The 16,690-nt window shown below is 37.0% G+C and overlaps 1 protein-coding gene across 40 annotated transcripts in view; it reads right to left on the bottom strand.

The window, feature by feature from the left end:
• SYNE1 (spectrin repeat containing nuclear envelope protein 1) overlaps positions 1–16,690 on the bottom strand; it is a 442,051-nt gene that overhangs the window by 313,598 nt on the left and 111,763 nt on the right. For 36 of the 40 annotated variants that reach the window (XM_023632822.2, XM_070256124.1, XM_023632821.2 and 33 more), the window contains 5 exons: positions 16,297–16,406; positions 13,657–13,707; positions 10,507–10,614; positions 7,426–7,563; positions 6,044–6,208 (listed from right to left, as the gene is read on the bottom strand). In XM_023632822.2, coding sequence (XP_023488590.1) covers positions 6,044–6,208; positions 7,426–7,563; positions 10,507–10,614; positions 13,657–13,707; positions 16,297–16,406 — 572 coding nt within the window. The remainder of the gene's footprint in view (positions 1–6,043; positions 6,209–7,425; positions 7,564–10,506; positions 10,615–13,656; positions 13,708–16,296; positions 16,407–16,690) is intronic. The other 4 variants (XM_070256132.1, XM_070256133.1, XM_070256125.1 and 1 more) reach the window with 1 other exon arrangement.

Below are 16,690 nucleotides of genomic sequence, written 5' to 3'. Positions count from 1 at the left end.
AACCATTTTAGGGGCTCAGAATACAAAAGCGAAAAAACAAACAATAATCCTTGCCCTGCAGGAAATCAACAATAAATAAGATAAATAATTAAAACAGCAATTGAGGCAAAGATAAATGCTACAGAGAAACATTGAACAAGGAAAAGGGTAAGAGAGTTCTAATTTCAAAGGAGTGGCCAAGAAAAGGTTAACTAAGAGGCACCCTTTCTGTAAAGGCCCAAAGGAGATGAGGGAGAATTTAAGGGGAATATCAGTAGGAGAATGTTTCAGGCCGAGTGGAGAGAATATTCCAGAAGGACGACAAGAACAAAGGCCTGGAGGTGGGAATGTGCTTGCCTGTTCGACGTCATCTTTTCATCAAGGTGTCACTGACTTCCTTACTTAAAATTGCAAGACCATCTAATACTTCCTGTTCTTTTAACTTTTAACCTAATATAAAATTTATTTATTTATTACGTTTATTATTTCTTATCTGCCTCCTCCCATTAGAAAGCAAGTTACGTAAGTGTAGGGATTTTTGTCTGTCTTGTTTATGCGTGTTTGACAAATGCCTAGAACATCACTTTGCATATAGAAAGTGCTCAATAAATATTTATAGAAAGACTAAGAAGGTCTAGAAAATCATAGCCAGAGGAGTAGAAAAAAATAGGAAACCAAGTGAAGAAAGTATTTCAAGGATGAAAGAATAACTATGTAAAATGCCTCCGATAGGCGAGGTAGGATGAGGACTGAGAAATGACCATTGAGGGAGGAACAAGGAGCACCCTGGTGAATCTGACATGGATAGCATGGCAAGAGAAAACCTCACTGGAATGGGTTCTAGAAGAAATGGGAGGAGAGATTTTTTTGTGTGTGCTGGGAGAGATTCACCCTGAGATAACATCTGTTGCCAATCTTCTTCTCTCTCTCTCTTTTTTATTTTGCCCTCCCCAAAGCCCCAGTACATGGTTGTATATTCTAGTTGTAAGTCCTTCTAGTTCTTCTGTGTGAGCTGCCCCCACTGCATGGCAACTGATAGACGAGTGGTGTGGTTCTGCACCCGGGAACCAAACCTGAGCCACTGCAGCGGTGAGAGCACCAAACTTTAACCACTAGGCCATCAGGGCTGGCTGGAGAATTTGAAACCAAAACGAGAGCTTAGGAAACTCTTTCAAAGAGCCCCGCTGTAAAAGGAAGGAGGAAAAACGGACAGTAGCTAGAAGGGGAAGCAGGATTAAGAAAGAGACATTTTTAAGATGAGAGAAATACCAGCATACTTTATGTGGATGAGAACAATCCACAGAGAAAGAGAAAAAATAAAGATGGCAAGGACTACAGGAATTGTTTCTTGGAGAAGAGCAGGGAAGATGCAATCTAGTGCACACATGGAGAGGTTGCTCGGAACACAGATGGTTCATCCATAGTAACAGAAGTGAAGACGGAGTATTCGGGCACAGATGCATGTAGGTGGGTTGATGTTGTCGTGGGAGCTTTCGGAAATTCTTTTTTGATTGCTTCTATTTTCTCAGAGAAATAGGAAGCAGTGTCATCGGCTAAGAGTAAGGATGGGGGAGGAAGTGTGGAAGGTTTGAAGAGACAAGGTATGAAATAGTTGTCCCAGAAATGGAGAGGGATTGGAGTCAGAAAATGCCTTCAGAGTGCCAGGGAGCATTAGGGACCCACTTGGGTTAGTCATCGTGTCTGGGGGTGTGTTTTTCTCCAGCCACAGTCAGCTGCATGTGCGTGGGCAGGAACTAGGCAGAAAGTTGGCTATACCCAGGGCTGTATTTTAACCAGGAGAGTAGGACAAAGTGAGACCTGGGCAAGGTGATTAAAATGAATACAAGGGGTGACTTTTAATGACTGAGCATTGAATTTAAACAGAGTATACAGGAAAGTGATGACGTGAAGATGATGTGAGACAGGAAAAAGGCAATCAGTAGGATCAATGAATTATAGGGCACAGAGGGGATGAAGACATGGAATTGGGACAAGCTTGGTTGGACAGTGAGATGCTTGAGAAAGAGATCACGTGGGGGTTTCAGTTACTGGGGATGGCAAGTTCTAGACTATGTCTATGCAGTGAGAGACTCGGGTAGAGTGTAGGACAGGATCACTGGGACAAAGAAGGTCAAGAAACTGAGAGGCCAGGATATCGGAAGGACCATCTATGGGTTACTGAAGTTATTAAGAATTGTGGCATGCATTGTCATCCAGGAAATAAAATCCTCAAGAAAGGAGGGAAGTGATCTAGGTAGGGTTCGTAACCACAGTAAGGATGGAAGAGCCAGGATGGTGGAAGAGTCGGATGGTTATTCTCATGATTCCTTAAAACTGAAAGCCTTACTTTGCCAAAGCAATAGTACTAATAAAAACCAGTGAGTTTAATCATTCTATGTGTATTATATGCAACATCTTTGTGGGCACATTTTAAGCTTAGTGCTTAAAACAACCTGGATTATCAGCTATGTGACCTTGGGCGAGGCACTTGACCTCTCTCTGCCTAAAGTTAACTCATCTGAAAAATGAGGATAATAATACTTATCTCATAGCCTGCATGTCAAGGGCTTAGCAAAATTAAGCACTCAACACTAAAACATGGCTAACTACTCCATTATAATTAGCCATGGCCATTGTTGATATCTTTCTAGATAACTGAGTATGAGGGTATCTGGAAAATAGAAAAGGTAATAGAGGTGGAATGTGCTTTTCAGAAGAAATATCTTCATCCCTACAACATGCAAAGTAACTAAAAAAATAAAAAACTTTGGCAGAACCATTCATAAAGTGAACTTCTCGAAAAACGTATTTTAAAAATTATCTGAATCTGGGGCCGGTCCGGTGGCACAGTCGTTAACTTTGTGCTCTCCGCTTCAGCAGCCCAGGGTTTGCAGTTTTGGATCCCAGGTGTGGACCTAGCACCACTCGTCAAGCCACATTTTGGTGGCATCCCACATAAAGTGGAGGAAGACTGGCACAGATATTAGCTCAGCAACAATCTTCCTCGAGCAAAAAGAGGAAGATTGGCAACAGATGTTAGCTCAGGGCCAATCCTCCTCCTCAAAAAGAAAATTATGTGAATCCAATTTTCAAATACTGATTATGTATTAAGTAACGCATGACTATCATATGGTATATTAAAAAAAAAAGATGTGAAGAATGCAGAAAACCAAGATTACCAGATCTTGATAGCATGTATAAGTTTCCATGGCAAGAGACATAATTACTTTTAGACTGGGATAGGGCGATAATATTCTCAAACATTCTTGCTTATGCATTGATGAGTCCTATATTGTGCTTTTTCAATTTATTTCATTTCCAAGTGAGCTCAATATACCAGAGCAGGGTAATGATACCAAATTGATGGGCTGAGTTTTTTGCTATTGAGGAAACCTAAAATTTTAGTTCTCTTAACCATGATTCAAATTTCTCACGTCATAAAAGCTTAGCTTATTATTTGTTATTAGTTTCCTGGCATCAATTCTGTCTCGTAGTGACTCTGTAGATAGCAGAGCAGAGCCCTGCTCGGTCTTTTTGCCCCATCCTCTCACTTCCGGAGTTCTATCAGACAATACTTCGCTGCTATTCACAGAGTTTTCAAGAACAATGTTTTTGGAAGTGGGTGTCCAGGTCCCTTTTCCTAGTCTGTCTTAGTCTGGAAGCTCTGCCGAAACCTGTCTACCATGGGCGACCCTGCTTGTATGTGAAATCCTGGTGGCATAGCTTTCAGCATCACAGCAACACACAGCTGCCACAGTATAACAACAACAGTCGGCCTGTGTGGTTCCCTTACTGGGAAATGAAGCCCGGGCTACAGTGCTGAGAGCATTGAATCTTAATCACTAGACCACCAGGACTGGCTTAGCTTATTATAGGCACTTAATCAATACATTTTGAATGAATGAGAAGTAATCTGATCATTGAGTTACATTCTTTTATGGCCCCACTGCTTTAATTACCTGTGCCCAGGCCTAGTACAAGTTCTTACCTTGGTAAAAAGGTCACTCCGGAGATTTGCCTTGGACCTGGTCTTAGCCCCCACCTGCCTCTCCCTCCTTGCTGTTGTCTCTTTATTATATTCCTCAACTTTCTCTCTAGTCTAGTCCATTCTGGTTTTCAGTCTCAGATAACCATCTTCTCCCACTCGTGTCCTCTCCCTGCTCCACTCCATTTCTGGTGTTTGTGGTTGTTTCCTACACTTTGGCAGAGATGCTTCTGTCTACACACCTGGCGGTTGGCACAGGGTCTCTCTCTCAAGGGATCAAGGCCCTTCTGGGCCTTGATAATCACATGCTGTTTCTCAAACACAATTGCCTAACTGACCGTGCAATGCAGTAAAGCTTAAAAAAGTGACAAATGACTAAGAGGTTGTCAAGGCCTAATCCTATTGCTTTCTCTAGATTTGGAAGCACCTTTACCAGTTTTCCTGGTGCCAAAAACTGGCACATACTAGGCCCTCTGTTCATATTTGCTGAATTAACACATCTAACCCACAATCAATATACATTCTACATTTGATTTTAAACTTAAGGCGACTTCTTTTGTATGAAATATTCATACCAGTTAAAATTGTTTCAACTGTTATGTTTTACATGAAGAAAAATTATTTTATGGTATTTGTGTTGGATGCTAATTTGTTAAACTGGTGTTATTTGTGTACCTTTGTTTTAGCATTTTTCTGTATTTTTAATATACTGGGAATCTCAAAATGGATATGGCCCAGTCTTTTCTGTGCCTCTGAGAAGCCTTAACCTAGTTCAACTCCAGAAAAATTCCTATGACTTGATCTCTTATGAGCTTGAACTCTGGCTCCCTTACAACTTCCCCCATCTTCACTGAACTAAAAGGATAGCCAAGCTGGCCCAGATTTTATGTGTGTGTGTCTCCACAGATGGAGCGGATTCCAAAGCCACGCCCTCATCTGAGAGGCAGATTCTAGGGAGTTCTGTGTGTGTTTTATGTGTGTTGATGGTGGTAGGGAGGGGAGAGGCTAACACATAATCAGCAAAACTAAAAGATCTAAAGTTACTGATCATAACTGAGGAAGGGCCAAGAATAAATGGAGGAGGGACTCTGATTGATTGTCTAGGATCACAAAGTCTTGTTGCATCCGTCCCGTTTGATGAGCTGGTCTGGGGTTGTATCAGTTGAGCTGAAAGGGCCAGGAGCTGAAATGACATGAACTGGAACCTCTATAAGTCTATATCTCTAGTTCCAAAACTAAGGTCCCAGGGGGGCATGAAACAAAATCTGTCATGAATTTGCCTTATAATCTAGTCTAGAATATACAACACTCTGTTTTCTTGCAGAAGTAGTTTAAAAAACTCAATAATTTGGCAGAAAATACAGATGAGCTATAAACTGCCCATATGTGGTCAGAAGTAGCCATCTCTGCTTGCCAGTTTGTTTCCCACATATGCAATGAACCCCACCGTGACACAGCAAACGGGGTACACAAATTCAATCGCACAATACACGATTGCTTTACTGTGATGTTAATGAAACAGCATTTTTAATTAGGTCTGTACTATCACAAAACACAAAGAGGAAGTAAATTAGAACTTATACTATGCACAACTGACCGTGCAGTAAGTTTTAAAAAGTCACAAATGACTAATCTCACCCCTAATACCACCACTTCCTAAAACCATGCCTCCTCCAGTCCCATAGCACTAGGACATAAGATCTTGGCCCCTTGGCCCGCCTTCCTTTGAGAATGAAGGCAAGGATGAGGTCTGGGGCCAACGACTATTCCCATTACGTAAACATATATTGCGTGTAGGCTTATCTTTTGAAAAACAACCACTAGCAGCAGAAATAACAAAGATAACAGCAGATGAAAAAATATCACAGAGCTATTGGAAAATACCTCAGGAAGTAAATCTCCTGGGACCATCGTTAACAAGTATGGGAGCGGGAAGTACAAATTTTAGAACTTCTAAGAAGGTGTGACATCTCTGAATCTGTGTGGATGGAGGCCTGGGAGTCCCCTATCTAAATAGGCCGCATCTCCAGACCACATGAGGACTGTTATGCTGGGAGGTTTCCTAGTCAGAATTCTTACCTTGTGTTGCTCACGTTTGCGTTGTATTGTGTTGGCCGTTTCCTCATGGACCTGCTGAATGGTTATCTCCTCTCTCAGAGCCAGCTCTGCTCTGTATAACCAGGCTCCTATGGTACCCAGAGGTGCAGGAAGAGATTTATCAAGCTGAATATGCCAATCAAAGAGCTGGAATACAAAAGTAGGAAAGCAAAATATCTCTAATACAGAAGACAGTTCTTAAAATTTCCCCAAACGATTTGAAAGCCTACATAAGTCTTTAAGTTAATGATTTCAGGCTAATTTAATAAATATCAAGTAAGCAAATATCTATGTTCTGACTTAGAGGTTTTGGGGGTGGGGAGGAAATTATAGTTACAAGCAAATTTTGATGAAATAAAACATATCTTAGACATAGAAGGATATTATTGGAAACTTAAACAATTGTCTTCTTATGGGAATATTATAAAGAATTCGGTAATTTTAGGTGTGGCTTTTTTTTGCTCAAAGGGAAAGGACTGGGCATGTTGACATGCTCCAGGATGCAGCAGTTATATACCAGCTAATGTGTATGCTTTAAAACCTCCCACACGATGACAACAGGTCCAGAAAAATTAGGGTCATCTAGACATTTCTGGAGGAAGACGACTACTCAGGATTCTTTCTGTAATAATATGGTTCTCTAACTATCTTTCTGTTTCTCCCACTTTACCCAATTCTCAAGCACTATTTCCTTGCTTATTGGAACATCAGGTGGGATGGGTTGAGGTGCTTGGAAACTAACCTATTCTTTAACAGAGTTTACGGGGAAAAACAGATTATCAAAATGATGAAAATGGGGTAAGTACAAGGCAAATATTCCCATTAGTGAAAGAAATTTCAGAGATTTTGAAAGCTTGGTCTTTAAGTTTGCAAAATATTAATATGCATGTTACCAAGCAGTTTCCCGTCAGGTTCCTGAAATACCAGATAAGAAGATGTGCTTAAAGAATATAAAAATGAATGTGGGTACAGGAAAATTATTAACTGTTGATGAAACCTAGTTATGAAATACAGAAAAGTTCTGGGGCTCCATTTTTGGGAGAGTCACTTCTTCCAAACAAGCCAGAATTAAGTTGTATAAAGTGAGACCCAGATGGTCTTTCAGGATTTCAATGTATCATCTGGTCAAGGGTGATATTACGTGCAGGATAAGCAAATCAGGAAAAGAGTTGTTAATCAAGCACTTCTACCAACTTAAAGGAAAACTCGACAAGAGGGCAAAGATTCTCCCAGATGTAAGCCTTTCCCACCTCAGACAGATGCAGGAGGACCCTCTACAACATCACTGTGTAGAAAAAGATGATGGAAAATATTCTTGACTAAATTACGTGAGCCCTAGTGAAATTCATCACGGGAGAACTTACCCTGGAGGACACTCTGTCCCAGGACTGTTTTACCAACGCTTGGTCAAGTGACAATTTACCATCTCTATGTAATGGTTGTATTAAATGTTCAATCTGTTTCCTTTTTATTTCATATTGAACTCTGAAGTGCTTAAATGACTAAAAGGAAAATCAGCAACAACATGGCCATGAGTCAAAAAAAGCAAAAGCAAAGGAAACCACATTTCCTAAATGACAATTTTTTATATTTGGATAGCATTCAATATATGTTGTTGATAATAGTAATGACAGTCATGACACTAATAGCAGATACCATTCATGAAGCCCTGACAACGAGCTTGGCCCCTTGCTAAGTCCTTTCTACACATGATCTCCTCTGGCTCTCTCTGTAACACTACCACGTAGACACACACTATTATTATTACCATAGGAAGCCCAGAGGACAAGTAGGAGAGGCAGGGCTAAGGCCTAGGATTTCTCATTTCCAGTTAAATAATCTATGTGCCAGTCCATGTTCATCAGGAAATAACAGTAAACAGGAATATAAATCTACGCTAATAATCAAAATGGTTGCTTTACCTCAAAGTACCAAACAATTTATAAATAGAAATGGCATATTTCAAAATAATGCTGAATTAAAGATATCTAAATTTGCGTTTAAGTCTGTATAGAGAGGTTTACTTAAGGGATCTCATTTACATAATAGTCCTTTGCTTTAATTTTATGGCATTAAAATATTAAGTAAGACATAATTTCTTTTGTCACAGTATGGTTAGCATAAATTTGTAACAGGTAGACTTAACTGTAAGTCTAAAACGAACCTAAGAAAGTACTTATTTTAACTAAAGTTTTACATTTTATATTAAATTAACATCCTCAGTTGTGACTCCAAGTCCAAAGTGAATTGAAAATCCCAATAAAATGGGGAGTTATATTAAAGAACATGAGAATGGCTGTACAGAATCTGACAGATAACACTAAAGGAATTTCTAAGTCATAGAATAAATAAACACGTAAATTCACATGAAGAACACTGGGGGGAGATGGTGAATAAATAAATATTTTACTCCAGTTACCTTCCATTCCCTCTAACTTAATGTAATTAAAAAATACCAAGACACAAAATCAATCTTCAGTTTTATCCCACAGAATTCTATGCATAGAAAAACTGGAAAACACAGTATCAATTGATAAGTAGAAATTGAGAGAAAATGCTGATGACATAACAAACCTACGGACAAAAGAAAACGCCCCCTCGATTCAGATTTCAGATGGTCTCTAACCCTATTTTAAGAGTAGTGATCACCTTTGGCCTGAAAAGAGTGTTTCTGTTTTGTACTTTTCTAGTCTTCGGTTCTCTCTTATAAAATAACATCTATACTATAAAGGTAACTTGATAGCTTGCAATGTATTTTTTTACAATTTATGCTAAAACTAAAACTCACTAATGGGCCAGATAAGTATATTCACTCTGTTCTTGAATTTCTATTCTCAATTTACTGATTTAAAATTTTTCTAATGGAGCTCATTCTAGAAAGTTGCATTTTGGGGAAAGAGGATTACACTGAGTTTCAAAGCAAAAAGTACATACATATAAGCACATATTGATTGCTTTGCCAAGTTCATCAAATATAATATTGATGGCCTCATCCATCTAAATTGAGGCACATTTTATTGATATGATTATATAAAATCACACACTAATGCAATAGTTGTCTTCTATTGTTTGCTGTGTTGAATCTCTCACATCATTGTACTCTTTTTTTTTGTAGCAAAAAGAGTGAAATATAATGTAGACTAGAATATATTATCATTTTGCCACTAAAATGTAATGCGTCTTTAAATGGGGGGAAAATGTGACCGCTGCACAGAATAAATCACAATTTAATGGGAAAATCTATTATAAGACTTTGTCTCTTGGAAGTGCAAATTGGACGCAGAAATTCAATTAATGAAAGTGTAATGACACTGGGGGAACAATAACAACAACATCCTTGGCCTCAACCTGAGCGCAATAGTGTTGAACTAGGCAGGTCACAGGAAAAAGTGATCCCATTAACGGGCCCACTCCAAATATTCATGTTGCGATCCTTCAGTAAATTGGGCTTATTCTACAGTAATTTTCAATTTGGCATTGAAGTCATTTTTTGGTGGAATTTTTTGTTATGTGGCATCTACAAGATCATAAGTCTACAAAAACAATGACTAGATGTTTTTTTGTTCTGGGTCATCAACAAGACTCTGAGTTCTGGAAAAGCCATGAAGCTTCAGAGCTTAATATACAGTATGGATACACACAATTTAAAACTATTGATTCCACTTCTGGGTATATACCCAAGGACATGAAAACAGAATATTGAAGAAATGTAAGCACTGCCATGTTTATTGCAGCATCATTCACAATAGCCAAGATATGGGAACAATCTAAGTGCTCATTAACGGATGAGTGGATAAAGAAGATGTGGTATATATATATTACATATATATTAGAATATTATTCAGCCATGAGAAAGAAGGACATCCTGCCATTTGTGACAACACGGATGAACCTTGAGGACATTATGCTAAACGAGATGTCAGACAAAGAAAGACAAATATTGTGTGATAGCACCTATATGTGGAATCTAAAAAACCAAACTAATAAAATCAGAGAGTAAAATGGTGATTACCAGGTGATAGGGAGTGGGGGATAGGACAGACGCTGTTTAAGGGGACAAACTTGCAATGAGTAATAAATAAGCCTTAGAGATTTAATGCACAGTATTGTGAATATAGACAACAATATTGTATTATAAACATCAAACTTGCTAAAAGACTAGAACTTAATTATTCCAATCAGTAAAAATAAATGATAATCATAAAACATAACAAAGGTACTAATTATCACATGGCAATCATATTACAGTATATAAATGTATCAAATTTGAAAAATAAAACTACCTATTTACATAGAAATACAATTAAGTTACATGCAGAATTAAGATAATATATATTATTTCCTTAAAGACCTTTCTAATTAATTTCATTTGAAAGATTAAACGTAGGCTAAATGACGTATATGAATCTTATTTTGAAAACTGAAATCTCTATTCCATACATTACCTGATATTTATCCTGCAAATTTGATTCTGTCATCTGTGCCCTTGTCAAATCTCTTTCAAATTGTTCTATCCAAACTTTTGTTTCCTTCAAAATTAGCCTGTCATCTCTCTAGAAAGCAGCAAACATTAAAATTGTATTAGTAACTGTGTGTTTATTTAATTTCTAATTAATACCTGATTGATCGTCGAATAGACTTCATATTTAATAAATTTCAATTGTCCCTGAAAAAATTTCCCTCCCCTTGCCATTATCCCTTTTGGAGAGAAAGAAGCAAAAGTTAATTTTAGGAAAATATCTTAATTATCTTGCTGAATACTGAAATTACCTACCTCTACTTTTTTCTCAAGAAATGTTAGTTTAATTAAGAAAAGAAAATGTGCTCAAGAATGATGTAAGTGCAAAAATCTCAGAAAAAGCAATTGAATGGGAGTAGAAACAGGCCTTCAGTAGCTTCTTAATCCAAGGCCATTGGTAACTCAGAAGGCTATTCTGGATAAGATTACTTTTGACTGAATTCAAGGAGTTACCATCACAGTAACATTGGGCTATGTGTGTACATAATCTTTTAAAAAGACCAGTCAGTATTACAACATAAGATCCACATGAACTGGAAACATTCATCTTGTTCAAGATGGTATTGCGAGACCCTGGCAAAATACCACCTGTAAGATATTAGCCAAATTATCTGCTGAATGAATGTCTCCAGGCTGTCTGTCACCTACAACTCAAAAATGAAAAAAAATTGGAGATTTACATATCTGTTTCCACAAATAATAACAAGAACCATTCTAGCATTGATTTAGTGAAAATATCCTAATTTTTCATCAAGATTTCTTATCTGGTAAGAATGTCAAAGTAATGATAAACATATTTCACATGATTTTTTGGCTTTTACAAATAGCTTTCAACCACCGCATCTCACTTGATGCCCACAACGCTGTGACACAGATAAAACAACTGTCTGTTGACACGTGAAGGGGCGGAGGAGAAAGGGTGCTGGCTATGGAGGCAGGTAAAGAGGGTTCCAGACTCTGATTCTGGCACGTATTAGTTCTGTGACTTTGGGCATTGCAGCCTCTCTACTGTTGTACCATCATCTGAGCAGTCATCACACACCCTTTTCCTGGTTTGGGGGAGAATTAGAGATAATCTGTGTAACACATCTAGTACAGAGATTGGCACAGGATTCACACCCTCTCCCACTTTCTGGTCTTGCAAAGGCAACCCTCTTCTGCCTGGAACCTCTTCCCCTGGATAATGCCTTCTTCAGAGCTCAGCTGAGACACAATCTTCTCTAGAAACCTTTTGTGACCTAGAAGTCTGGGTTAGGGGTCTCTCTTCCATACCAGTGGTTCTCATAATTCAGTGTGCACCAGAATCACCTAGAAGTCTTGTGAAAACACAGATTGCTGGGTGCCATCCTCAGGCTTTCTGGCCCTGTGGATCTGGGGTAACGGCTGAGAATTTGTATTTCTAACAATTTTCCAGGTGAATCTGCTGCTGCTGGTCTATGGATAGCATTTTGAGAACACTGCTCTATGATCCTATAACAACCTGAGCTCAAATATCCAGCCAAAATGCACTAGATTGCATTCTCCGCTTAATTGTCTCTTTTCTCCTCCATTACAAATTCTTTACGTATCTTTTTCTCCAGCCTAACACAGTGTCTGGCACCGAGCATCACTCAATACGTAATTGTGGAATAAATGATTGATTGGTAACAGTTAATTAAAGAAAGGAATGGAACAGGAGCCCAAGACTCAAAGCTTCTGCTCATCCCATGATGTTCTCTTCTGAATGAACATGTGAATGTGATCAAGGCATATGTTTTATTACTGATTGACTTTCACACCCATAAAAGCACTAATGACGCATTCTTATGAGCTCAGAGGAACAAAAAGCTCACAGTCTACCACCAAGGTACCAGAGGTCAATGTGACCACTACATGACCTCAGTGAGCATGGGACATCCCTGTGAACCTCCAAGGACAGGCATGTCATTACCTGTTTCTCGTCAACTGAAATTATTTCACAAAGTCATCTGAGAGAAAACAATTATGTTCTTACAACAACTTTATGAGAGTCCATCTAGTAAATGCCTTTTTCTAGTGGTGGGAAACTGTTAAGAAAACTTCAATAAGGTAAGAAAGATGTAGCTATTTATACACTCAACATTCTCCTTTTTAAAAGGAAAATGAAGTACAAAACAATATTTAGATCCCCAGGACCCGTTTAGTTTAGTGGCTTTACTTCAGTTGGTCACCTTCACGTGCATTCACAAATTGGGTCTCTACTTGCCTTAGAGGACCACCTAAACTCATTCTCACTATTCTTTCTCCTTTCTCTTTCTCTCTCTTTCCCTCACTTTCTCTCTCTCTGTCACTCAAATATGCGCCCGGACTCATTTATATGTTTTGTAGCATGTTTATATATACATAAACTCATGCTTCATGGAACATGAAATAAAAATTAATTTAACATTTGACATAAAACTGGTTACTTCTAACTTTTTATTCCAACGTTGGCATAAAGTCTACTGTGTTGATAGATCCTTAACCTCAAGCCTAGATGAAATATAAGAAAATATGGAGAAACTGAAGTACGAAATAATTTGAAGATGGGAAAGAATTCATAATCATTAATTCCACATATATTTTTTGAGCACTTAACTGCGTCATGAACTTCGCTAAACCACGTGAGACAACATTGAGCAAAAGAGATGCGATGAAACTCAAGGTTACAAGCTAACTGAATACTTACCTTTTTCCGTTAATTACTTCCTGCTTAATATTTTAAAATATAAAAACAAAACTTTAACTTTATTTTTATTACTCATTCACATATAAAGAAATCAAACATTGTTATTGTAAATTCTTCCTTTCATTAGTGCTGTTAAGTGTTACTAAAAAGAAATTAATTGATGCTAACTTACAATTAAAGATTAGTGGGAAAGTCCATGAGTGTCTGAGACTGTAACTAACATTTAATAAGACATGTTATTTGTTCTATTAGAAAGGAAAAGGAAATAACAGAATTAAGGTACTAAAAGAAAATTTCTATAGAGACAACACATGCAAAGGAATAGCTAACAAACTGTGGAATGCAGGATGTTTGAAAGAGGTCACTCATTCAAGATTACTTAAATCTTACCTTAAAATTTTGGATAGAATTTGCAAAAGATGGGAAACCTGGAATTATTTCCTAACAATACGGAAAGATAATATATACAAAGAGAATATAAATTAGGGACAAATTTATATAGGAAACAAGAAAAAAACAATAGAGAGGCATCTGTCTATAGATAAACGGACAGTAATTTTAAGGGTATATGTTTGCATAACTTTTGAAAGTATCAAAATGTTTGAATCCAATAAGGAAACATAGTATTCTGGCATCTGACATTTTTGTTTTAATTTTTGGCAATATTTATGTTTTATAAACATGTCTTGGAATACTAAACACTTTAAAAGGAGAATGACGTAAAGAAGAGGTATATGGATTCACGTTTTTTCTCTATAAATACACTCATAATGTGCATCTCTGTATCTCTATGATATTTAAGACCATGCTGTGCTTCTAAAAGCAGTCAAGAATATTTGTTGAAATGTGAGAAAGAATGAGTGAATAAATAACCGAAAGTTTAATAGGGGAGAGAGATGAGCCAATAGGCCTATTTTATTTATTTATGATTGAATGCTAATTATCCAAGGAATACTTTTAGGGAAAAGGTTTCTTCATCAGTTCTATTGGCTGAAGCAAGAAAGGCACAGCAATATCTATTTCTAGTAAGAAAGTTAGATTTAAAATGGTATTTATAAAATATCCAATTTAAGTCAACTCAAAAAGGGGACATAGAAATCAAATACACCAAAAAATAGAAGCCTGGTAGATATGTTGATGCCAAGATTTTTAAAAATGAATTAAAAGTACTATCTACTAAGACCTGAGTAGACAAATGCTGAATATTTTGAGGTGATGGCATCAACAGTCCTGATGCGTATAGTCTATAAAATCCTAAGGTTCGCTAGAATTAAGTGGCCATTTAGCTGTATTAAGCAAATATAAGGCCTAAATCATTAAAAAAAGTATACAGTTCTTTTTCTCTCATTCAAAACATTCATTCTTAGATGCTTATGCCCTATCTTACAAACGCACGTTAAAAGAAAAAAGGGCAAAGCTTAGAATACATTTTCCTTAAAATTAATTTTTGAAATAACCCCGAAGAAATCATATACATTCTCTTTTGTGGGAAGAGATAGAGGGAATTTTTTAAAAGAACCGTCCGAATTTATTTTCTGGATAATGAGATTAATCTCTTAATAATAGAGCCTCTTTAGTAAAGTATATGAACAAGCTTATGTCAGGAGTGTGTGTTCAAATCTCTAAGGGTTTTGCATTAAATTCATGCTCATGAGCATTAACGAAAGCTTCTCCTTTTGTTTCTCAGATATTTCTAGCCACAGAATTTACTCATCTGGAGAGATGATGAATGTCAGAGAAATTAAAGTGGTACAAACTCAGAAACCATTCAAATGGATAATACAAGGACTTTAGATATGAAAATTAGATGGAAAGTGAATTTTTTCTATGCTTATGGGATAAGTCTAATATGCGTACTTATAGAATGTCTTATGCACACAGCAACATGAATGCTCAATTATCTTCTCAAGCCCCAGAAAACTCCAGATGACTTCCAAGCACACGCCACAATCTATGCTAGGATGGGCCCAGAGAGTCTTTGCTTTCGCCTTCTGTGGTGCTTCATAGAAACATTTACTTTGCTAACGGTAGATGACTTACTCTGAGGGTCAACATTTGTGCATGAATCCTGGCAAGGAATAATAAAGGTTTTCTGAAACTACAATTTTTAAAAAACTAATGTAGCTCTGTGAAATGACAGATTAACTTCATCCAAGCGACGTAGGAAACACAAGTGACTGTTTTGCTTAATCCTTTTATGAAGTCACTAATTGGAGAAATAAGTTACTGTACCTCTATATGATGACCTGGAGAGAATGATATGGAAAGAGTTTGGTAGAGTATAGTGGAAAAAGAAAATTATAAAATTGTATGTATATTCTGATCGTGTTTTTGTTAAAATATTATATGTGTTTACATATACATAGAAAAATGGGAACTCACACAAACATATTAATTTTTTCTTCTGGGATAGGTTCTCTCTAGAAGGTCAAATAAAGATAATTTTCTCTTTCTTTCTTCCAATTTTTGTTTTTCTTTATTTATGACAATAAATGTATGTCATTCGAACAGTATGAAAAACGTAAATGTCATTTAAATGATTGAAAGGCTGAAAAATCTAACCAAAGTGAAAAATGATAACTTTTACAAGTTTGCCCTACTTTCGTATGTTTGCTGTGAGTAGCAATTTATGTAATAAAATCTAAAAGTCAAAATTAGATTTTATCAGACTGAGCAGCACTAGGGGCCTCAAGATCTAGATGTACAAATGAAGTGATGGATATACAATTACCTCAACCCTCCAATTACTAAAATGGGCTTTCCTGACACTGCTGTCTTTCCTCAGCTTTGATTCACCAGTATTCTATATCCAGCATTTATTCTTAATAATGTTTTCCCTGACATATTCAGCTAACAAATCAGAGAAATCTTTTCCTCTAATCACCTCTCCAACTAACAATATCTATTCTTTACTCAGTTGCTCTATATTGAAATGTATTTCAATTTAATTTTTCGAAAACAGAATGCTTAAAAATCTGAGTCACCATCATTGAGTGCACTATGAGTACTCGAAGAAAAACAAATACTTACATCAGTCTCTTGCCCGTCGGTGCCTGTATTGTGGATGTCCGGATATTGTTTCAGAAACTGGGCTACATAGGTCATAATAGATTTCTCATCTGGTTTATCCACATCGACATCTGGGAAAACCCAAACCAAATGGGAATAATGAATTAGCATTAATTAGATTTTAAAAATACAAGCTTTGAAATCTAGCTAATATACCAAAAGACACTGTCCTAAATGCAGAAGAAAAATAGAATTAATATTTAGAGATTTTGGCGGGGAGACATATGTAGTCTGGATGATACATGCTGGAAACTTTATGAGTCAGAAAGATGACACCTTTTAACTAAGAGCTCTTAGGAAACTAGTAAATTTCACTTAAATAATCTCAATATTAATTGATCAGAAATCTGAGATA

Source organism: Equus caballus, chromosome 31, assembly GCF_041296265.1.
Source record: "Equus caballus isolate H_3958 breed thoroughbred chromosome 31, TB-T2T, whole genome shotgun sequence".
NCBI classification, from domain to species: domain Eukaryota; kingdom Metazoa; phylum Chordata; class Mammalia; order Perissodactyla; family Equidae; genus Equus; species Equus caballus.
Note: the sequence above shows the minus strand (reverse complement) of the source record. Positions and strands in the feature narration are given on the sequence as shown.